This window comes from Macaca thibetana, chromosome 8 (genome assembly GCF_024542745.1).
Source record: "Macaca thibetana thibetana isolate TM-01 chromosome 8, ASM2454274v1, whole genome shotgun sequence".
Lineage (NCBI taxonomy): Eukaryota > Metazoa > Chordata > Mammalia > Primates > Cercopithecidae > Macaca > Macaca thibetana.
The window spans coordinates 140,501,276-140,525,268 of NC_065585.1; the positions used below are offsets into that span (position 1 = coordinate 140,501,276).

Here is a 23,993-nt window from a genome sequence, read left to right on the forward strand (position 1 = left end):
ATAAGCCGTTCTAGAAGCAACATACAAAACATGAATACAGAAAATGTCTGGGCTGTCCACTACACAGTCAACTTTTGCATCCAGAGGGAAAGGCTGCTGAGTGGAATCTCCTCAAATCAATTCCAGACAAAATCAAACCTGGTTCAGAGTCTGAGTTTTCCCTTGGAACATCATCGTAAATTGCTTCTTCTGGATCTGGAATAAACAGGGAGAAACACTTTAAACAGTGACCAGCATAAAACTCGTGCAATTTAAAATTCTACAGGCCACAGTCGCTGACGATGTCATGATTATTCAAAAAGTTGGCTTATAAGGGTAGTGTTTTTGTTAATTTATTTTTTACTTATTTGTTCTTTGTCCTAACCAGTAGACAGCGAGGACTGTAAGGTAGCTAACAGCACCTTACCAAAGCATAAGCATTATTTTTAGGGCAGAATAATTTGTTGGGAATGAAGGATGTCTGTTTAAACGGACCAGCTGTAAAATGTCACTAGGAAGGAGATTTATGGTTTCCAGGCCAATCTTATTCTATGATTGTGTGTTCAATTACACATTTCTATGTGGCTCTCTTACAAGCATTTCAAGCTTATGAAGTTAATGTTCTGATGCACAAAAAAATACAACATTGGTGCATGGAATTCCAGAAACAAGGAAAGAGCCCCTCAGTGCTGGATAAACCGGAAAACCATCCAAACAAACCAACGACACCATGATTTTGTGCCACTGAAGGTAAAAAGTAGTAGCAAGTATCAAAATGCTAAACATATAGGACAGTGTTTCTCCATCTGTATCATATGCAACACTGGGGTTCTGTGAAAGTGAAACCGTTTCATAAAAAAGAAGGGGGCCGGGCGCTTCTTTTTTTGCTTTTACCAGACTGGGTTTTGCTCTACTGGTTTCAAAGTTAAACAATCTATTCCTATTTTCTTAGCAGTTACCCATAAAATTTACAGGCTCGAGCCTGTAATCCCAGCACTTTGGGAGGCCGAGACGGGCGGATCACGAGGTCAGGAGATCGAGACCATCCTGGCTAACACGGTGAAACCCCGTCTCTACTAAAAAATACAAAAAACTAGCCGGGCGAGGTGGCGGGCGCCTGTAGTCCCAGCTACTCGGGAGGCTGAGGCAGGAGAATGGCGTAAACCCGGGAGGCGGAGCTTGCAGTGAGCCGAGATCGCGCCACTGCACTCCAGCCTGGGTGACAGAGCCAGACTCCGTCTCAAAAAAAAAAAAAAAAAAAAAAAAGGGAAGTTCTAGAAGCAAAACCACGCAGTACGAGATGACCACAAAGGACACCGACAATGAGCCTGAGGTTTACTCAAGTATCTGTAAGAGTTACACGCTTCACATGAAAATCCGTTTCATAAAAAGACCTTTAAATCGAGGTTCCACTCATTGACTACCGGTGCTCTCCCTGCAAGAGAACGTCCAAACTACGACGTATGACTGTGTCGAAAACATACAGGCAAACGCTTCCTAAGTCACATAAGAAAGAAAATGAGAACAAACCCAAACTCTCCCTTGACATCCAGCCACCGCTCCTGTCCCCACGTTAGCGGGAAATAAACATTCAGGAAAATTCCTTATCTGCTGCTGTTGTCAAGCTCCAGTATTACAGATGCTCTTTCTTTTAATAGCATTTACTATCTGCAACCACAGTAAAGATTTCTACTCCTCTTAGATAATGTTCAGGGACTGCTAGTTTAGAGATCATATTTCCAAATATAGTTATTCTAATTCACTGTCATCTGGACAATAAAAATGAGTAATGAGAAAAAAATCAGACAAATTTTACTTCAAAAATAAAACTGTTAGCAAACAGCCAAGACAATAATTTAATCTTGTAATGATCCTACTTTAACAGCGACCTAGTGGAATCATCTAATTACACTAAGATCTTTGTTTTAACAAAGTCATAATTAAAACCAGAATGAAAACTTCCAGGGACAGTTTAATAATCAGGAGATAACTAAGATGGTTCTACCTTGTAAGCTGATCATATAAAACAGTTACATAGAAATTAGTGAGCCAGGCCGGGCGCGGTGGCTCAAGCCTGTAATCCCAGCGCTTTGGGAGGCCGAGACGGGTGGATCACGAGGTCAGGAGATCGAGACCATCCTGGCTAACACGGTGAAACCCCATCTCTACTAAAAAAAAATACAAAAAAATTAGCCGGGCGAGGTGGCGGGCGCCTGTAGTCCCAGCTACTCGGGAGGCTGAGGCAGGAGAATGGCATGAACCCGGGAGGCGGAGCTTGCAGTAAGCCGAGATCGCGCCACTGCACTCCAGCCTGGGCAACAGAGTGAGACTCCATCTCAAAAAAAAAAAAAAAACAAAAAAAAAAAGAAATTAGTGAGCCAGTGGATAATGAGAGGCATAATCAGGAAAGTAATCTTTACTTTTCCTTTAAAAATTAAAAAAACAAGTAAATCTAGCTAAAAATCTTTCAGCCTTTGAAGCCGCAGGTGGGACTGGAGATCTGGCCACTTGGAGGTGGGCTGGCTCAGCCAACCTAAAGGGAGAAAGAATGCCTTTGGGTTTGCTCTTAATTGTACAGAAGCTTGAGTCGTATGTTGGAAGTGCACTTGCTTTAATCCACACACAGACGGTACATAATCCTACAGGTTTAAACATACATAAAAGTAGAGTTTGGAATTCTTTGCTCTACTGTTTGCACTGCAGATTGCTACCATTTCAAGGGTGAGATTGTAAATAAGATGATGCACTTCTGGACGTTTCCTGTTTTTGAAATCTGCACATGAATCATTCACATGACCAAAAATTGTGTTTTTCTCAAAATACATGTCTAGTCTGTCCTTTAAGTAATAGTTCTCTTAAATAAGCTATGATACTAATCAGATCATTACCAGTTAGCTTTTCAAGCACATTTGCTTCAGGCTATTGTTTTGGAAAAATACGCTACAGAACTTTTTTTAAGTTACAAATAAATGAGAATCTGTTGTTTGGAATCTGCTGTTTCTGCCAAAGGTAAATTAACAAAAGATTTACTCGGGAATTCCCATTTAAATTTATATGATTTGATAAAACACCAAGTTATGTAAAATAAAGTGTGTATATGGAAAAAAAAAAAAAGGGAGGCCCCCCCGCCCCCTCTTCAAAGCGGGTGCCAGACACCGCATCTCCCTGGGAATCACTGCCACACGCAGGGTAAGCGTCTGGGTGGCGGCCGACCTCACCGCATCTCCCTGGGAATCACTGCCACGCGCAGGGTAAGCATCTGGGTGGCGGCCGACCTCACCGCATCTCCCTGGGAATCACTGCCCAGCACAGGGTAAGCGTCTGGGTGGCGGCCGACCGCAGCTGCAGGTCAGAGTTTCAGTTCCCCACACACCTCACTGTTACCACAATAACAAAGCCTGTGCTAGAAAGAAACGACCAGGAAGAGCGAGGGTGTGGACGTGGAGAGCTGGGGTGGCCTCGCGGGAAGTGACAACTTCAGGGAACCCGGGAACCTTCTGCATAGTCAGCCCGTGTTACTATTTTCAGTAAATAAATATCTTGTTAGTGTTTTAGATCTGATGGGACCTGAGACTCAGGGACCCGGCCCCGCCGCAGTGGCGTCTGTGGAGCGTGGTGAGGATTCTGGCTGTGGGCGGCTGGGGACTTACTCTCCATCCAGGCTGTGTTGGCCGGGTCTGCGGCCCAGCGAGCCAGGGCGCTGTCCTCTCGACTGACTTGATCTTCACTTAAAGAAAACAAACCATAAAGTCAGAATATTCAGGCACAGCCCAGTCACATGGCTGCCAACTGCCCTGCAGAGTGTGTGCGTGTGTGTATACATATATATATGTATATATAGTACTATTACTATACAGGGAATCACATATTTTCCAAGCTAATATTATAGGACATCCCAAGTTCAAGTTTTCACTCATAACTCTGTAAATAAGTATTCCAGATGTTCCACCTACGCACAGCACAGAACACGGGGCGAGGGCAATACAGCAGCAATACAGTCCTTGCCCTAGAAGGCCTGAACTGTCTTCTGGTTTTTCAGCCACCCCTTTGAGGGCCTCTTAGGCCCTTCTCACGACGCTGGGTGGTAGAGATGCCAGTGGGCAACGCAACGGGCCGTCTCCATGTCCAGGGGCAGGTCGGTGGGAGAAAGAGATGCAAGGCCACTCGGCATAAACTGTGGTACTCTGCCCACAGCAGGTGGTCACATGGGCCACCAGAGTCCTGCACACACAGGGACTGGGATGTCGCCCTTGGCAATGGGAAGCTGCGGGAATGCTCTGCCCGGAAGGATGGTGAGGTCAGACTCGACACACACACCGAGCGTCGCCCCAGGAGAGGCACCACTGCTGACGACGAAACGCAGCAGGGATCAGGCCTCTGGACACCGCGTCCCATGGGGAGTGGTGCAAGGATGAGCCCAGTGGCAGCGCGGAGACACTGCTGGGAAGGCAGAGACCGGAAGCAGGGTGAGCACCCAGAGGTGTGTCCTAGGGTGATGGCCCCGTGGGTGCTGGGGGTCCTGACCCTACATTTCCAGGGAACACTCGCCTGGGAGGGACCTGAGGCAGGAGATGGGGCTGGGACAGCCCCTGCCGCGCAGAGCTGAGGATGGCGGGCAGGCATGCGCACCAGGATCCCCGCGTCCAGATCCTCAGGAAAAAGGCGGGAATTCAGCAGGTGCGGGAAGATGGAGGCAGGTACCTGTTTGGAGGCTCCTCGGAACTCAGAGAATTGGGCTGGCGATCTTCCATGACTTCCGGTGTTTCTGCTGGGAGAGAAGATAAGTGGTGCTGCTTTACGCGCCACAGAAATGCTTACGAAGTTGGTGTTTTTACCCTTGAAAATGATTTCATGCTTTCCCTTCTTATCAATGGGAGGCTTATCTTAGCATAACGATGATTAACTAATAAATTTAAAATATTTTAGCTCTTAGATAAACTGCACCGGCACCCAGATGCATCAGGCTAGAGCTAGGAAGAAACGGGATGTTCTCTCCCATTCCACATGTCCACAGGAGCCATGATTGTGACTGGCCTGAAGGGGCATCCACCTGGCACACTCAAAAGATGTTCAAGAGAGGAGTAGTTACGCTTGTGACATGTGACACCAACTTTCACTCACACACACTCACATCCCTCCACCCACAAACACACGCACGGTGAGACCCGACTGGCGATTCCTTCCTGCCCGTCTGTGGCTCTCCAGGGTGAACAGTGAGCCGTGAGCAAAGCCACAGTGCAGCTTCCCACACATTCCACGCAGGCGGGGCACGAACTTAGACGATCAAAGAACAGCCTGAGACACCAGTGCAGAAGGAGCAGCCCCTCCCACCTCGGAGGGCTCTTGGGCAGGAGCCAGCCAGAGTCTGTGATGGCTGCACCGCGTGCGGGCTGTGTGGTCCCCTGAGGAATCTGCCACTGCCCAGCCGCGTGGCACCAAGAATGACATGAGGAAGGAGAGCCAGCAGCACCCGGCGGCTGCTGTTTATCCCCACGCTACCATCTCTCCATGAAACACCTTCTAAAGGGAATTTATCTCTGGAGTGAGTAACAGTTCTCAACCGTTTTCAAACAGCAGCAGTTGGCTCAAAGTCCGAGAGAGCTAAGCTCAATGTAACCTGCTTGGAGATCTCATCCATGAAAACAGGCCCCTGGTCACACCAGGTGCCGCCACACAGCTGGACGCTGAATAACAACAGACATGGGACGCCGGGAGGGCTGGGGGCTTGGATCTGTGGGCAGCGCTGCGAATCCCACAGGCATCTGCTGGTTCAGTGTTCCGGGTCACCTTCCTGAGGGGCAGGTGTCAGGGCAGAGGCAGGATCTGAAATCCAATCTGCCCACTCCCAAAACTGCCCTTCCTGTGCTACTACACTGCCTCAAAGAAACACGCAAAGAGCCACAAAGCTTTCACTAGTGTTCTGCAGAGGGACAAAGGCAGGACGTGCTGCCCGGCAGCAATCTCACTGTACGGCAAGAACTGTGTCCCCAACGGGGCGTCCAGGAGCTCAGACTCCCATCCCCAGGGCACACACGTTAGCCTTCTCAGGCATCCACCCCTGGAAACTCTTCTGTCCTCCGCCTTCCAGGAAATTAAGTTGCAAACTGAGTCTGTCAAGGTCAGAAGGAGGCAGACATGCACACCAGGGAGTCACCTGAACAGCTCCAAGCAGCAGCGCACCCAGAGGCTTCTGGCCACAAGAGGCGTAAACAGGAGCAGGACCTGTCTGCGGATGTCTTCAGGGCTGGTGTCGGTCAGCAGGAAAAGTAAGGAACCTGGCCATCCCAGTTTGGCCAGCTGGGAGCTCCAGGCAGGGCTCTGCAACCTCCCACCGCGGACCCGGGGAGCCTGGCTGGGCTGTACGTCCCAGGGAAGCCTGCAGAGCCAGGTGGCCGCCCGGCCCCAGGGAGGCTCTGGAGCAAGGAACTGAAAAGCCAGCAGTGCCCCCCGGGTGGGGGAGGCGGGCTGGCACCAAATCCACGCTTTTCCACCTCTCAGGAAAGAGGTCTGCGTTCACATCTCTCGTTCAATGATCAAAACGCAACCGGACAGCCATCCGCTCCTCTACTCCGGGACTTACATAGTCTTTATTAGAACAAGGCATTATTACTGGCTCTAGGTTGACAGAACGAATATAAGCAAATTGTTTTAAATTCATGCTGAGTTACTTAAAAAACAAATTACTTTAAATGGTGTGCAATTGTTTAAAATAAATAATATTTTAAAATATGAAAATCACTTTAAAATAAACGTATTTTCCTTCAGCCAAGAATGCCACACTCCACATGCCCTCGTTTCCGGGGGGTTCTCATGCTCCGTGGTTACAGAGGGACAACAGCAGCGTGGATCATGCAGACTGTGGTGAGTTCCCAGGACTCCGGCCGACTTCAACAGGGAAACGCATGGGAGGCCGTCTATCCTGAAACCTCTGCAATTCCCAAAATCCAAAATCGAGATTTTTCTTTAAGGATTTTTTTTCTCAACTGTTATTAACTGGAAAGGGAAGGTTGCTTCCACTGAAACCTTTACAGGAATAAGAATCGGGTCTCAGGCATACAGGCTGTGGGCTTCCATTAGAGGCACAACCCACGAACCCTGGGGATCCTGCAATGCGTTCCTGGGAAAGGCAGCACAGAAACAGAGCTGGGCAAAAAAGGAAACCTTTGGCCGAGACGCCTCGACTGGGTCACTCCTGAAGACGGAGGCACGGTATGTGCTTACCCTTGCCCTGGCGCCTGGGCCTACAGCGGGGCCGGCAGGAGGCCCCAGCCCTTGGGCTGCAGTCGGAGCAGCCGTGGCCTACACGCTGTCCTTCCAGTGGAAACCTGGGGCTCTGCAGACACAGCTGGCGCCCGGCTACACATGCCAGGGCCATGTAAGGACAGCAGAGAACGGGCTCCACCAACCAAGCCCCTTCTAAAGCACACAGTGGCTCCTTCTCACTAAGTGGAGGAGAAAGCAGACTCAAAACAGAGCTGTCAGCACTGAGGACACGGAGACTGGAGGTGGCCTGGCTCGGCGCGTGGCCTGGCTGCGGGAACACCGTCCTCAGCGGCCGACTCTGCGCCCTTTGTGCTGCCCCAGGTGGCTCTGACCTTGCACCGAGGACTCTGCCAAGGTCCTGCGGCATCTCCCCAGCAAGGAAAAGCATGGGTGGGAGACAGGGAGCCCCTGAGGCCATTCTTCCACCCCACTGCCCTCCATCCTCTGGAATGAAGACAGGGAGACACGCTCTGACCCCAGGGAGCCCGAGTCTCTAGACCAGCAGGCGACACGGGACATACATAACGGTAACTGTCATCTAGCACAGTGAGTCACATAGGCCAAAAGCTGCACACACTCCCGTGAGCACCTGGTGGGGGAACCAGCAATCGGGGTGAAGTTCAAGGCACCCCAGACATGAGGAGGCAACACATTCGGGACCAGACGTTGTTTCAAAATTTTCCCAACAATACGCCCTGGCCTTCCCTCAGGGGTGCTCCCGTCACTGAGGAAGAGGAACAGGGGGCTCACTTTCCAACTCCATAAACAAACGTCTAATGACCTGGGCGGGGGCAGGGTGAGGTCAGGCCCCGACTCTACGGAACCACAGGCCACATCGGGGGCGTGGAGAGGAGGGAACCACAGGCCACGTCAGGGGCATGGAGAGGAGGAGGGGGGAAGGTCAGGCCCTAACTCTACGGAACCACAGGCCACGTCGGGGGCGTGGAGAGGAGGAGGTGGAAGGTCAGGCCCAGACTCTACAGAACCACAGGCCACGTCAAGGGCGTGGAGAGGAGGCGGAAGGTCAGGCCCAGACTCTACGGAACCACAGGCCACGTTGGGGGCGTGGAGAGAAAGGAACCACAGGCCACGTTGGGGGTGTGGAGAGGAGGGCAGCAGTACCTTCTTCGTCCAGGGACGTGGCGCGGATGATGACTGGGCTGGAGTAGGCGGGCAGCAGGAGGGGCAGGTTGGAGGGCACCGCATAGCCGCAGGGCACAGGCACTGAGTACCCGCAGGGCACATGGAGACCCACACTCTCCTCCTCAGTGCTGGGCGCAGGGGCGGGCGGCTGGTCCTCCTGGAATGGCGCGATGTCGATGACAGAATATGGGTTGACTTTCACTGGGAGCACCAGCTTAGCAGGCTCCACCACTGGCGTAGTTTCTGCTCCAGCTCCATCCTCACCTCCTGGGGATGCAGAAAGGACCTGTCAGCAGATACATCACCAAGGGCATGGCAAGCGTGCCCTCTTGGAGTACAGGCAGGAAGCAGGTATGAGTTCCACCCTCCATGCCATGCCAGGACCCCTGGACGTTCCCAGGTCATTGGGTGGGCCTCGGAGGGAGCACTCGCACATGGGGAACCCAGCGTCACCTCTGTGCGCAGGCGAGACAGACGCAGCCTGGTCACTACAGGAGTCTCATCCCATGAGCTAAGTCAGGGAGAAGCTGCTGGAGGCGCGCAGCCACTCCCCTCACCAACAGTCCGGTGCTACGCACAAAGAAACACCGTGCAAGCTGAGAGGCGGGTGCTGCGCCCAAAGAAACACTGGCCAACCGAGAGAAGAAACGCTGTGCAAACTGAGAGGCTGGCACTGCACCTGAAGAAACACCGTGCGAGCCGAGAGGCGGGTGCCACGCACGAAGAAACACTGTGCAGAGTCTCCCACCGCAGCCTGCCCTGAGCAGTCCTTCTGGTCAGCGAATGAAAGCACCCAACCCACCTCCAGACTTAGAAAGAGAAACCTCTACAGCTACTTCATCCCACACGTTCTGAATACTTCATTTAATCTAGTGATACAATGATGAGGTCATTTTTATTGGGAAATAGCAACATCTATTCTCTGCAAAATACAAAAGTAGAGTGAAAAGGCTGAAAATTATGGAAAATAGTACAAAGAGAAGAAACTTAGCCAATCTTAAATTAAGTCATTTCAGGTATATCATGAAGAAATCGTAAGTCTCTGGCCCCTAGAAATCATCCCTTCCCTACAATGTTCCAATTGGGCAGTAAGAATGGGGAGAAAATGGGCGAGCCCAACAGAGCCGATGGCTGAGCACAGGTGACCCTGACGCTGGCGATCTGCGGACCTGCCTGGGAACCTGCCAGGGGGTTCACCTGGGGACCCTCCTGGAAACTCACCTGTGGGTGCAGGGGCTTCACTGGCTCCAGCACCTCCTGTCTCAGGGGCTGAGGGGGCCTGTCTGTCCGCTTCTGGGATTTCATCTCCACTGTCAAAATCAAACTGTTCTCCCTCTTCCTCTTCATTGTTATTGGTATCATATTTCATTTCATTTTCTAAAGAGAAAAACCAAAACCAGATCAAGGAGGTTAGATAGATAGATAGATAGACAGATAGATAGATAGATAGATCGATAGATCGATCGATAGACAGACAGATAGATAGATCTATGCTAGTCAGAGACGTTGACTAAGTTCCTCGATGCTGTACTGCACTTGTAGTTAGCCTTTTTAAGGGGCAAAATATGTATCATTAGAATTCTGAGTCACTGGTTTTTATTTTCTTTTAATAGGATCTACAATTCACAGTTAGAAAAGAAAACAAGAGGCGGGGCGCGGTAGCTCACACCTGTAATCCCAGCACTTTGGGAGGCCGAGGTGGGAGGATCACAAGGTCAGGAGTTTGATACCAGCCTGGCCTACATGGCGAAAGCCCATCTCTACTAAAAATACACAAATTAGCTGGGCGTGTTGGCAAGCGCCTGTAATCCCAGATTCTCAGGAGGCTGGGGCAGGAGAATCTCGTGAACCCAAGAGGAGGAGGTTGCAGTGAGCCAAGATTGCGCCACTGCACTCCAGCCTGGGTGACACAGCAAAACTTTGTCTCAAAAAAAAAAAAAGAAAGAAAAAAAAGAAAAAAAGAAAAGAAAAGAAAACAAGAGAAAGTAAGGGGGAAAAGAGCCTTTCCATTTTAAATTTATGCCCCCAGCAGATGAACATCACCCGGCTGGGCTGATGGTTCTGAAGAGAATTCAGTGTCATCCATTTTACTTTTAGAAATAACTTCTGACACCCAATGTCTCTCCCTAGAATTCTTCTTCTTTTACTTTCATTTTGCCTCTTTTATTTACAATTTTTAATTAAATATCTCTAATGGTTAGAAAATCGGTGTCAAATATGAACATCGATACATAGCTTAAAACACAAACTTCCAAAATTATTAAAGAGCATGGTTAATAACCGTTCCAAGCAGGTGCTTGATAAGAAATGTTTTGCAGGAGGTGAGTCACAGGTCTCCTTGGACTGGGGTTATGGCTGGTGGTGCAGCCTGCAGGGTGGCTGCCGTGTGCACCATCTGCAGAGACAGCGTGCTGGGACTACGCATCACCATCAGAGCAGACAGGTGCTTCTCCTTTTTCCAGAGGAAACGACACCACCTCACACACCCAAAAGCGAGAGGAACCCAGCCCCTTCCAGCCTTTCCCAAGGGCCAGGATTTCTTCCCAGCACACGTTCCTGAGGAAACCTCCTGCTGCCACGTGCTGCAGTCCATAGAAGCAGGTAGCACCTCGGGACAGGGCCTGGGTCAGCCCAAACCAAGCCCCTCCAACACAGACATTCCCCTGTGGGCCAGGGAGATGCACCCAGGCAGGCTGGCCCAGCTCAGCTGCAGGCAGCTCTGGAGGGGGCTGAGGAGGACCTCTGCTCGGGAGAAACCCACAGACACACAACCCACTTCCACTCCACTCAGTCTCCAGGCGCACTCTGCCGGGCCTCCCGGGGAGCTCCAATGGTCTAAAAACAACCTTTAAATTTGAGGTGTTTCATTTTCCTTTGAATCTCCTAAACTAGTCATATATTCTAAGAGCGCCTTTTGAAGGAAACAGATTTTTTAGGTCACCATGAATACACAGAGGGGCCCAGGCCCGTGACAGTGTGACTGGATCCAGCTTTTGCTGCGAGGACAGTGGGGACGAGACCCCCAGCTGACCATGACACCTGGGGGGCCCCAAGAGCTTTCCGGAACTGCTTCAAGTTCAACCAACACTCACAAGTTTTAAAAGGATGAGAATGACAAATACTGAAACTGAATCAAGAAAAAGGATTCAAAAATGTATTATTTTTAAAACACACGCCTGATAAGAGTGTGTGTTGCTGTCCTTCCGGATGGTGAACTCCGCTCTGCCCAGATACCAAAGCCGCACCCACTTCCTAGAGGGTCAAAGACTTTTCTAAATTCAAAGTTTTGAATTTAAGCCTAACCGAGTGAAACAATCGAGGAGGGGGGAGAGCTGGAACGGACAGAACCGCTAATTTCCAGAGTTTGAGCCTTGATTAACTATGTACTTTCAAACCAGTCCTCACTATCTCCCAAGTGACTGCAAACAACACCTATTTCTATTTCAGAAGGTTTTTTGTTTTCGTTTTTTTTTTTGCCATATCATTAAGTAGTCAGTTTACTGAAATAAACTGGTGAACACCTTTCAAAGTAAAAAGTTAAACAAACAAACAAAAAAACTGTTTTCTGGAATATTTTCCAAATGCAACTGGCATTTCCATAGAGTTCATGTTTGGGGAGAAAAAAAATCATGTGTGCCAAATAAACATGCTGGGGAAACAATGCCGACTAAATGCCCCGATGAAAATGATGGGTGAAAATGTTTATGTATTGCCGGACACGTGGCTCACACGGGTAATCCCAGCGCTTTCAGAGGCCAAGGCGGGCTAATTGCTTGAGCCCAGGAATTTGAGACCAGCCTGGACAACACAGTAAAACCCCATCTCTTTTTTTAAAAAAAAAAGGTACAAAAATTACCCTGGTGTGAAGGTGTGGACCTGTGGTCCCCACCTACTTGGAAGGCTGAGGTGGGAGGATCACCTGAACCCAGTAGATGGAAGTTGCAGTGAGCTGAGATTGCGCCACTGTCCTGCGGCCTGGGGGACAGAGTGACACGGTGTCCCCGCCCCAACAAAAGTTTCTGTTTTGACCTAGCAACGTAACAGGCCACTGCAGGGCACATGTTCAGATTCATCCGGACGGTGACACAATCACATTAGATTTTTATTTTGTCAACTCTCTTTTTTGGAAATTATATTTTACTGCCGCTGAACTCTAACAATTAGATAAAATATACCTGGACATGATTCTATAAATATCGTTTTTTAATAGGCTCTTAAATATCTGCAAGGGGAGAAACACGAGCTGTTGGGACCGGAACCCACACTGTACCCCATACAGGAAGAAGGAATTATCTTTAAAGTCTTCAGGAAGGAAGGCAGTGAATAGGAGCCCGTATGTGCAGGAAACGGCCCTGAGGAGACACCAAGGCCCCTCCACTCCTTCCCCATACGCCACCTCCTAGGCCGTGACACCAGCCCCGGGAGACCTGTGGGATTACCCGGGACAGTGCAGGTCCCGTGTGCCAGGTACAGGTATGACCCTGAGAAGAACCAGATGTGTTCTCGGAGGCGGCACCTCTGCTCACCGCCCAGCACGGCGCAGTTTGAAACCTGGCAGGCGGCAGCGCGCAACACGCTCGTCATGTGAGTGAATGAATGAGAGAATGACGAGCAGATGAGCAAGTTTCAAACTTTTTTTTTTTTGCCAAAAGAACTCACTCTTTCCCCTAGTAAAACTTTAGGTGGAATTCCACTACACCAGGGAAATCAAGACTTTCCTCCAAACGTTTAAATCTTGGTAGTTTAGACTTGGAGAGCCTTGGAAGGGGCTTGGGGCCTGGAATTCAAGAGCTCTCTGCTGTCGCCACAAGACTGGCAGACATGGCGGAGCTGCCCTCTGTCCTCTGCACACACTGGCAGACATGGCGGAGCTGCCCTCTGTCCTCTGCACACACTGGCGGACATGGCGGAGCTGCCTCTGTCCTCTGCACGCACTGGCAGACATGGCGGAGCCGCCCTCTGTCCCCTGCACACACTGGCGGACATGGCGGAGCTGCCCTCTGTCCTCTGCACACACTGCCGGACATGGCGGAGCTGCCCTCTGTCCTCTGCACACACTGGCGGACATGGCGGAGCTGCCCTCTGTCCTCTGCACACACTGCCGGACATGGCGGAGCCGCCCTCTGTCCTCTGCACACACTGGCAGACATGGCGGAGCTGCCCTCTGTCCTCTGCACACACTGCAGACATGGCGGAGCCGCCCTCTGTCCTCTGCACGCACTGGCGGACATGGCGGAGCCGCCCTCTGTCCTCTGCACGCACTGGCGGACATGGCGGAGCCGCCCTCTGTCCCCTGCACGCACTGGCGGACATGGCGGAGCCGCCCTCTGTCCCCTGCACGCACTGGCGGACATGGCGGAGCCGCCCTCTGTCCCCTGCACACACTGGCGGACATGGCGGAGCTGCCCTCTGTCCTCTGCACACCTGCAGACATGGCGGAGCTGCCCTCTGTCCTCTGCAAGGGGCGGACATGCGGAGCTGCCTCTGTCCTCTGCACGCACTGGCAGACATGGCGGAGCCGCCCTCTGTCCTCTGCACACACTGGCAGACATGGCGGAGCTGCCCTCTGTCCTCTGCACACACTGCAGACATGGCGGAGCCGCCCTCTGTCCTCTGCACACACTGCAGACATGGCGGAGCCGCCCTCTGTCCTCTGCACGCACTGGCGGACATGGCGGAGCCGCCCTCTGTCCTCTGCACACACTGCAGACATGGCGGAGCTGCCCTCTGTCCTCTGCACACACTGCCGGACATGGCGGAAGCTGCCCTCTGTCCCGGGGAGCACAGACACTGCCGGCACATGGACGGAGCTGCCCTCTGTCCTCTGCACACACTGGCGGACATGGCGGAGCTGCCCTCTGTCCTCTGCACACACTGGCGGACATGGCGGAGCTGCCCTCTGTCCTCTGCACACACTGGCGGACATGGCGGAGCTGCCTCTGTCCTCTGCACACACTGCAGACATGGCGGAGCTGCCTCTGTCCTCTGCACACACTGCAGACATGGCGGAGCTGCCCTCTGTCCTCTGCACACACTGCGGACATGGCGAGCTGCCCACAATCCTCTGCACACACTGGCGGACATGGCGGAGGGCTGCCCTCTGTCCTCTGCACACACTGGCGGACAAACGTGGCGGAGCTGCCCTCTGTCCTCTGCACACACTGATGCGGACATGGCGGAGTGTAGCCCTCTGTCCTCTGGACACACACTGGCGGACATGGCGGAGCTGCCCTCTGTCCTCTGCACACACTGGCGGACATGGCGGAGCTGCCCTCTGTCCTCTGCACACACTGGCGGACATGGCGGAGCTGCCCTCTGTCCTCTGCACACACTGGCGGACATGGCGGAGCTGCCTCTGTCCTCTGCACACACTGCAGACATGGCGGAGCTGCCCTCTGTCCTCTGCACACACTGGCGGACATGGCGGAGCTGCCCTCTGTCCTCTGCACACACTGGCGGGGAGGACTTTCAAGTTGTATCGACTCTCCGGAATGATGTGTTACAAATTCCTCCCAGAATTCATTTCCAGCAAGAAAAAACACAGCCTTCCTACAAGAACTCAAAGAGGGAAGTTGTGCTCAATGTAACCACCTGAGGCTGCACTCCCGGCTGCGTTGGTACCCACAGCTGTGCCCGCGGCAGGGGCCCAGGACGGAGGGCGAGGCCGCCCGGAGCAGGGCTGCTCCTCCCTGATACCCACCCACCTCCAAAGGGGCTTCCATCGATGGTGAGGCTGCGCCGCCCTCTGAGGTGAGCGTGGGGCCGGGCGTTCAAGGCGGTGTGTGCTGAGCATGTCCATCCGAGACACTCCCCGGGCCTCTGGGGGATCCTGGGCCTCACAGACCCCACCCGAGCTCCCCAAGTTCCTTCGTGAAGGGCAATGCAGAATGCCTTTAAAATCCCAGCATTTGGGGTCCTACGTTTAGCTCTGACCCGAACCCTGACAGGTTCAACTGTGTCCCCTAAATCCCTGTGCTGAAATCCTCACCCCCAATCCCACGGGTGAGCTCACCTGCAAACACGTAACTGCAGGTGCAGTTGGTTAACAGGAGGCTGTGCTAGAGCAGGTTGGGCTAACCCAGCGTGACGGCATCCTCGCATCCTCGTGAGAGCAGAGGCTAGGACAGGGATGAGGAGCCACCTGGCGGCAGGTGCAGGAACTCCCGGGAGTGCCCACAGCCGGCGGGAGCCCGAAGAGGCAAGGAAGGCTGTGACCTACATTCCCGGGGAGCACAGACAGCCTGCCAGCACTTTGACCCGGGACTTCCGGCCTGCAGCCCAGGAGGCCTCCCCCTTCCCCGCAAGCTCAGCCAAGCCCTTTGCAACACAAAAGGTCGTGTGTCATCCTCAGGGCCCTGGCGGGAGCCAGGCAAGCTGGGCCGGTCGGTTCCCACAACACTCCTGCTGCAGCCACAGAAGGAATTCCTGCTCCTCAAAAGCCCAGCTTCAGAGCTGAGCCATTCGGCTGAAGGAGAACACTGATGAGAAAAACCACAATTTGCAAACTAGAAAAAAATGATCAAGGGCGGCTGAAAGCATCTCGGGAGATAAAACGTGTTGTAGTTTGAGATGACATGGGTGTTTCAAAAAGCTGATGAGGAATCTGCAGTGTAGCCGTCATTCGTGGACACACCACAGCCCACTGTCCTCCACCCACTAGTCCCTGTGGAGCCCAGGAGGTGGGCGGGAAGGGCCCGGCACCCTGGGTAGGCAGCATGGCAGGGAAGCAGGGAAGGGGGCCTGGGCAGGGCTGCAGCTGGGGAGAGGCTCTGTGCCCCTGCCGCACACGCAGGACGGGAGGTTCTGAGAGTCACGCGTGAAGGCCGTGACATGGAGCAGGAAACACAGACGGCAGTGCAGCCCATGCCGACCCGCCAGCGCCCGGCCCAGATCTAACCACCCGCCAGCGCCCGGCCCAGATCTATCATCCACCAGCGCCCAGCCCAGATCTAACCACCCGCCAGCACCCGGCCCAGATCTAACCACCCACCAGCGCCCGGCCCAGATCTAACCACCCGCCAGCGCCCGGCCCAGATCTAACCACCCCTCAGAGCCCAGCCCAGATCTATCATCCACCAGCGCCTGGCCCAGATCTAACCACCCGCCAGCGCCCAGCCCAGATCTAACCACCCACCAGCGCCCAGCCCAGATCTAACCACCCCTCCAGCGCCCGGCCCAGATCTAACCACCCCTCAGCGCCCAGCCCAGATCTAACCACCCGCCAGCGCCCGGCCCAGAAATATCCACCCGCCAGTGCCCAGCCCAGATCTAATCATCCACCAGCGCACGGCCCAGATCTAACCACCCCTCAGCGCCCAGCCCAGATCTAATCATCCACCAGCGCCTGGCCCAGATCTAATCATCCACCAGTGCTCGGCCCAGATCTAATCATCCACCAGCGAACGGCCCAGATCTAACCACCCCTCAGATCCCGGCCCAGATCTATCATCCACCAGTGCACGGCCCAGATCTAACCACCCCTCAGATCCCGGCCCAGATCTATCATCCACCAGGGCCCGGCCCAGATCTAACCACCCGCCAGCACCTGGCCCAGATCTAACCACCCGCCAGTGCCCGGCCCAGATCTAACCACCCGCCAGCACCTGGCCCAGATCTAACCACCCGCCAGTGCCCGGCCCAGATCTAACCACCTGCCAGTGCCCGGCCCAAATCTACAAATCTAACCAGGCCTTTGGGTTTGGGGAACTATTCTTCCCCTGACCCTCTCCTCTGGCCTGCCCAGGACAGGCTACCCTCTGGCCACAGCTGCACTTTCCAGGAGAACCGCAGGCTCTGCTGCACTCAGGGGCCGGCCCTTGTGGGTCACCAGCAGCTTGACAGGATGGCCCTAATGCTGACCGACAGCAGCAGCCATTTGAGCCTCAGGATTCCGACTGTTTCTGTCACGGCAGGGCCACTGGGGCTGCCTTGGTGGCACTGACTTCTTACCAACCTATTTACACTTGTCGGTATGCAGGTAATTGGCTCATCAATTGAGGCACACATTTCTAAAACAAGTTATGAAATAGAAAACCTTAAGAAACATTATGTTTCCAATTATTATGGCATAATATGACTATGCCCATTTTAGTTTATATGCAAAAAAGGGTGAGGAAGTTACCTGATAGTCCCATCTTTAAAATGCTGCTGCTGGAAATGGTGCTGCGCCCCGGTTCTCTCCAGGACGATGGAGAGATCTAGAGGGCCCTCAGGACAGAAACAGTGCTGCTCCCCGGTTCTCTCTCAGGTTGAGGTTCCAGGACGACGGAGAGGTTCTAGAGGGCCCGCAGGACAGAAACGGAGCTGCTCCCCGGCTCTCTCCAGGACGACGGAGAGGTTCTAGAGGGCCCTCAGGACAGAAACGGAGCTGCTCCCCGGCTCTCTCCAGGACGATGGAGAGGTTCTAGAGGGCCCTCAGGACAGAAACGGTGCTGCTCCCCGGCTCTCTCCAGAACGACGGAGAGGTTCTACCGAGCCCTCAGGACAGAAACGGAGCTGCTCCCCGGCTCTCTCCAGGACGACGGAGAGGTTCTACAGGGCCCACAGGACAGAAACGGAGCTGCTCCCCGGTTCTCTCCAGGAGGATGGAGAGGTTCTAGAGGGCCCGCAGGACAGAAACGGAGCTGCTCCCCGGTTCTCTCCAGGAGGATGGAGAGGTTCTAGAGGGCCCACAGGACAGAAACAGTGCTGCTCCCCGGCTCTCTCCAGGACGATGGAGAGGTTCTACTGAGCCCACAGGACAGAAACAGTGCTGCTCCCCGGCTCTCTCCAGGACGACGGAGAGGTTCTACAGGGCCCACAGGACAGCTCGAGTCACGCATGGCCGTTGTACTCGGGGTGGCCAGTGTGACCAAGGGCCTCACTTGTTCCTGTTATTTAATTCTTATCAATCCTAAGTTTTGTAGACACCTGAGCCTAGTGGACCTCGCAGGCCTGAGTCTCGAGCTATCAAGACAGCTAATGGCCTGTCTGAGCCTGAGAGCCGCCCCCACACCCACTGGGCCCCTCTGCTTGTGCCTGTCTTCATATGGTCCGAAGCAGAGATTCATTTCTGCCGGTTATTATGATTTTTTTTTTTTTTTTGAGACAGAGTCATGCTCTGTTGCCTGCGCTGGAGTGCGGTGTTGTGATCACAGCTCACTGCAGCCTTGACCTCCTGGGCTCAAGCAATCCTCCCACCTCAGCCTCCTGAGCAGCTGGGACTACAGGCATGAGCCACCACAACCAGCTAAAGTTTTATATTTTTAGTAGAGATGAGGTAGCACTGTGTTGCCCAGGCTGGTCTCAAACTCCTGAACGGAAGGGATCCTCCTGCCTCGGCTCCCAAAGTGCTGGGATTACAGGCATGAGCCAACATGCCCAATCCAGTTTGGTTACTTTTAAGAGATACAACTTTTTAGAGAAGTTTTAGGTTCCCAGGAAAATTGAGAGGAAGGTCCAGAGAGTTCTCATATACTCCCTGCCCCTACAGAGAGCCTCCAGCACTATCCCCCATCCCCCGCCAGAGTGGAATGCTTGTTACAACTGAGGACCCAACACTGAGGTACTGTCCCTAACTACAGCCCACGGTGTGCGTGACGGCTCGCTCTGGGTGCTGTGCCTTCTATGGGTTTGGATAAGCGTGTAAAGACATGCATGCACCATTATCAAGGAATTTCGTGGCCCTAAAACTCACCTGTGCTCCACCTATCATCCTTCCCTCCCGCAAACCCCTGGCAACCACTGATCTTGTTACTGTCTCTACAGTTCTGTTTTCTAGAATGTCATGTGGTTGGAATCGCACCGTGTGCACGCAGCCTTTTCAGGTTGGCTTCTCTTGCTCCGTAAGATGCATCTAAGGCTCCTCCATGTCTTCTCACAGCTTGGCAGCTCGTTTCTTCCGAGCACTGACTGTCCATTGTCTGAGTGCGCCCGGTTTACACCCATCCATTCGCCTCCTGAGGGCATCACGGCTGCTTCTCGGTTCTGGTGATTACGAATAAAGCTGCTGTCGACACCCATGTGTGCAGGTATTGAGTGGACATTAAGTTTTCAACTCATTTGGATAAATATGCCGGGCATGGCCGCGGACCACACGGGAGGAATTGCTCAGCTTTGAAGAAGCCACCAAACTGCCTTCCCACAGGGTCGCCCCACACCCTCCTCAGCATCTCTGGTCTGTGCCCACGCGGCCGCCCCACAACCTCCTCAGCATTTCCCGTCTGTGCCCACGCGGCCGCCCCACAACCTCCTCAGCATCTCCCGTCTGTGCCCACGCGGCCGCCCCACGCCCTCCTCAGCATCTCCCGTCTGTGTCCACGCGGCCGCCCCACAACCTCCTCAGCATCTCCCGTCTGTGTCCACGCGGCCGCCCCACAACCTCCTCAGCATCTCCCGTCTGTGCCCACGCGGCCGCCCCACAACCTCCTCAGCATCTCCCGTCTGTGCCCATGCGGCCGCCCCACAACCTCCTCAGCATTTCCCGTCTGTGCCCACGCGGCCGCCCCCACAACCTCCTCAGCATTTCCCGTCTGTGCCCACGCGGCCGCCCCACAACCTCCTCAGCATTTCCCGTCTGTGCCCACGCGGCCGCCCCACAACCTCCTCAGCATTTCCCGTCTGTGCCCACGCAACCACACCACGGTCTCCTCAGCATTTCCCGTCTGTGCCCACGCGGCCGCCCCACAACCTCCTCAGCATCTCCCGTCTGTGTCCACGCGGCCGCCCCACAACCTCCTCAGCATTTCCCGTCTGTGTCCACGCGGCCGCCCCACAACCTCCTCAGCATCTCCCGTCTGTGTCCACGCGGCCGCCCCACAACCTCCTCAGCATTTCCCGTCTGTGTCCACGCGGCCGCCCCACAACCTCCTCAGCATCTCCCGTCTGTGCCCACGCGGCCGCCCCACAACCTCCTCAGCATTTCCCGTCTGTGCCCACGCGGCCGCCCCACAACCTCCTCAGCATCTCCCGTCTGTGCCCACGCAACCACACCACGGTCTCCTCAGCATTTCCCGTCTGTGTCCACGCAGCCGCCCCACAACCTCCTCAGCATTTCCCGTCTGTGTCCACGCGGCCGCCCCACAGCCTCCTCAGCATTTCCCGTCTGTGTCCACGCGGCCGCCCCACGCCCTCCTCAGCATCTCTGGTCTGTGCCCACGTGGCTGCCCCACAACCTCCTCAGCATTTCCCGTCTGTGTCCACGTGGCCGCCCCACAACCTCCTCAGCATTTCCCGTCTGTGTCCACGCGGCCACCCCACAACCTCCTCAGCATTTCCCGTCTGTGCCCACGCGGCCGCCTCACTCCCTCCTCAGCATCTCCCGTCTGTGTCCACGCAACCACACCACGGTCTCCTCAGCATTTCCTGTCTGTGTCCACGCGGCCGCCCCACAACCTCCTCAGCATTTCCCATCTGTGTCCACGCGGCCGCCCCACAACCTCCTCAGCATCTCCCGTCTGTGTCCACGCGGCCGCCCCACAACCTCCTCAGCATTTCCCGTCTGTGCCCACGCAACCGCCCCACGGCCTCCTCAGCATCTCCGGTCTGTGTCCACGCGGCCGCCCCACGGCCTCCTCAGCATCTCCCGTCTGTGTCCACGCGGCTGCCCCACGGCCTCCTCAGCATCTCCCGTCTGTGCTCTGGATTTTGGCTCTTCTAATTCGAAGTTAGTTTTAAGTGATCTTTTCTTAATGAGCAAAAGGGTATGAAGAAAGTATCTAAGTTTAGTTTAAAACGTAGTCACCCTCTGTCTGGGGTGGGGAGTGGCCTCTGGGGGTGACTAGCACTGGTTGTGTGATGGCCCTACATACTTGCGAATACACTAAAGGCCACTGAGCTTTACAATTTGAATAGGTAAATGGTACTAAGATATGAATTATATCTTAATAAAGCTATAAACAAAAAAACTTAATCTCTCATTTTAAATAAACTATGCATATAAAAACATGAGGAGCCCAGGTTTGTCAGGGGAAAAACTGCTAATGTTTGAAACTTATCCATGCAGACACTATCACTTACATTAACGGCATTTAAAAGTTTGCTTCAAGGGGAAAAAAAAGAAGACTACTTCTAAAATACTGGAAGAATATTCACTAAAATTTTAACAGTACCAATCTCCCAGAGGTGAAATATTTTCTTTTTCATGACTTGTCTATATTTTAGTTTTTATTCTACAGTTAACATGCATTATAATTTTTTTAATTACCCAATTTAGATTATAAACTGTAAATCATTTGTAATACCCAAAATGTAGCTTCACTCAATATCCACTGAATTAACAACAAACAGAAACCACGATACGCCCGTCACGGCGCGGCACGTCTCCCATCCTGCTGTGTTATTCTGAAGCCCCTGGACAAGTCTACACGAGAAATGCTAAGTACAGAGTCGTGGATGAGAGAACGGCTTCTGGAGTCAGAGAGCTGGGTTCAAACTTTGCTTACTGGCCACGAGACCCCATCCCTCGTCTATAGAAAGGAAGCACAGAATGGAAAGAATCCCTCCCTCGGGCACGTTGCAATGAGTAGGAAAGGCCGTGTGGTGCGTACAAAGCCATTTAACGTGAGGACTAAGACGGAGGACCCAGCGTACCTCTTCACAAAGACACTGAAGAGAAGACGACAAATACAATACGCATAAAGCAAAAGAAGATGCAGGGAACACTTCAATTTTCTGTTTTCTTTAGGGAAATATTTATTCCACAAGCTACCAAGACCTGGTAGCTCTGGCCCCAGCACCCTGAGTAGGAGAGAACTGGCAGCCAGCCCTGGAGAAGCAGGCCACTCATTCCCGGGCTGCCTTCCCTCGTGGGCAGACAGCGCTCTGACTGTTCCAAGTCCATAAAGAACTTTTAAAGACATGCAATGATGAACACACTGAGAACAAGATTAAAGTAATACTCATTTTTTAAGTTAAGAGATAAAAGCTAAGCATTGTTTTTCCTGGGGCTTTGAAGAGCATATTTGATTCTAATATGAAGGTTTAACTCAGGATACGATTTTCTCTTATTTCGAATGAAGGCTCCTTATTTTTTAACTCTATTGTTTAAAGTAAAGTCCTTTAAAAACCACCAGGCTGCAAACAGCTTCGTCCACAAGAGGCTATTCATAACCACTTCTTGGCTCTGGGTGTCACTGTGGTTTGTAGCTGCTTGTGCTGAAGGAGGCCTCAGCAGAAACAGTCCATCCCCCAGAAACAGTCCATCCCTCAGAAACAATCCATCCCCATTAACAGTCCATCCCCAGAAACAGTCCATCCCGCAGAAACAGTCCATCCCCCAGAAACAGTCCATCCCCAGAAACAGCCCATCCCCAGAAACAGCCCATCCCCAGAGACAGTCTACTCCCCAGCAACAGTCCATCCCCCAGAAACAGTCCATCCCCCAGAAACAGTCCATCCCCTAGAAACAGTCCATCCCCAGAAACAGTCCCATCCCCAGAAAGAGTCCACCCCCAGAAAGAGTCCATCCCCAGAAAGAGTCCATCCCCAGAAACAGTCCATCCCCCAGAAACAGTCCATCCCCAGAAACAGCCCATCCCCCAGAAAGAGTCCATCCCCCAGAAAGAGTCCATCCCCAGAAACAGTCCATCCCTCAGAAACAATCCATCCCCAGAAACAGTCCATCCCCAGAAACAGTCCATCCCCAGAAACAGTCCATCCCCCAGAAACAGTCCATCCCCAGAAACAGTCCTTCCCCCAGAAACAGTCCATCCCCCAGAAACAGTCCATCCCCTAGAAACAGTCCATCCCCAGAGACAGCCCATCCCCAGAGACAGTCTACTCCCCAGCAACAGTCCATCCCCCAGAAACAGTCCATCCCCCAGAAACAGTCCATCCCCTAGAAACAGTCCATCCCCAGAAACAGCCCATCACCCAGAAAGAGTCCACCCCCAGAAAGAGTCCACCCCCAGAAACAGTCCATCCCCAGAAACAGTCCATCTCCCAGAAACAGTCCATCCACCAGAAACAGTCCATCCCCCAGAAACAGTCCACCCATCCCCTAGAAACAGTCCATCCCCAGAAACAGTCCATCCCCAGAGACAGCCCCCCCAGAAACAGTCCATCCCCAGCAACAGTCCATCCCCCAGAAACAGTCCATCCCCCCCCAGAAACAGTCCATCCCCCGAAACAGTCCATCCCCCAGAAACAGTCCATCCCCAGAAACAGTCCATCCCCAGAGACAGTCCCATCCCCAGAAACAGTCCATCCCCCAGAAACAGTCCATCCCCAGAAACAGTCCATCCCCAGAAACAGTCCATCCCCAGAAACAGTCCATCCCCCAGAAACAGTCCATCCCCCAGAAACAGTCCATCCCCAGAAACAGTCCATCCCCCCAAAACAGTCCATCCCCAAAAACAAGTCCATCCCCCAGAGAATGCAGTCCATCCCCTAGAAACAGTCCATCCCCCAGAAACAGTCCATCCCCAGAAACAGTCCATCCCCCAGAAACAGTCCATCCCCAGAAACAGTCCATCCCCCAGAAACAGCCCATCCCCCAGAAAGAGTCCATCCCCAGAAAGAGTCCATCCCCAGAAAGAGTCCATCCCCAGAAACAGTCCATCCCCCAGAAACAGTCCACCCCCCAGAAACAGTCCATCCCCAGAAACAGTCCATCCCCCAGAAACAGTCCA

At 53.3% G+C, this 23,993-nt stretch overlaps 1 protein-coding gene across 6 annotated transcripts in view; it reads right to left on the reverse strand.

The window, feature by feature from the left end:
- ARHGEF10 (Rho guanine nucleotide exchange factor 10) overlaps nucleotides 1-23,993 on the reverse strand; it is a 145,386-nt gene that overhangs the window by 99,141 nt on the left and 22,252 nt on the right. For 4 of the 6 annotated variants that reach the window (XM_050800197.1, XM_050800195.1, XM_050800192.1 and 1 more), the window contains exons 3-7: nucleotides 9,607-9,762; nucleotides 8,365-8,652; nucleotides 4,681-4,747; nucleotides 3,630-3,706; nucleotides 139-195 (exon numbers count right to left, since the gene is read on the reverse strand). In XM_050800197.1, the coding sequence (XP_050656154.1) occupies nucleotides 139-195; nucleotides 3,630-3,706; nucleotides 4,681-4,747; nucleotides 8,365-8,652; nucleotides 9,607-9,762 (645 nt within the window). Of the gene's footprint in view, nucleotides 1-138; nucleotides 196-3,629; nucleotides 3,707-4,680; nucleotides 4,748-6,133; nucleotides 7,482-8,364; nucleotides 8,653-9,606; nucleotides 9,763-23,993 lie in introns of those variants that run through there. The other 2 variants (XM_050800194.1, XM_050800198.1) reach the window with 2 other exon arrangements.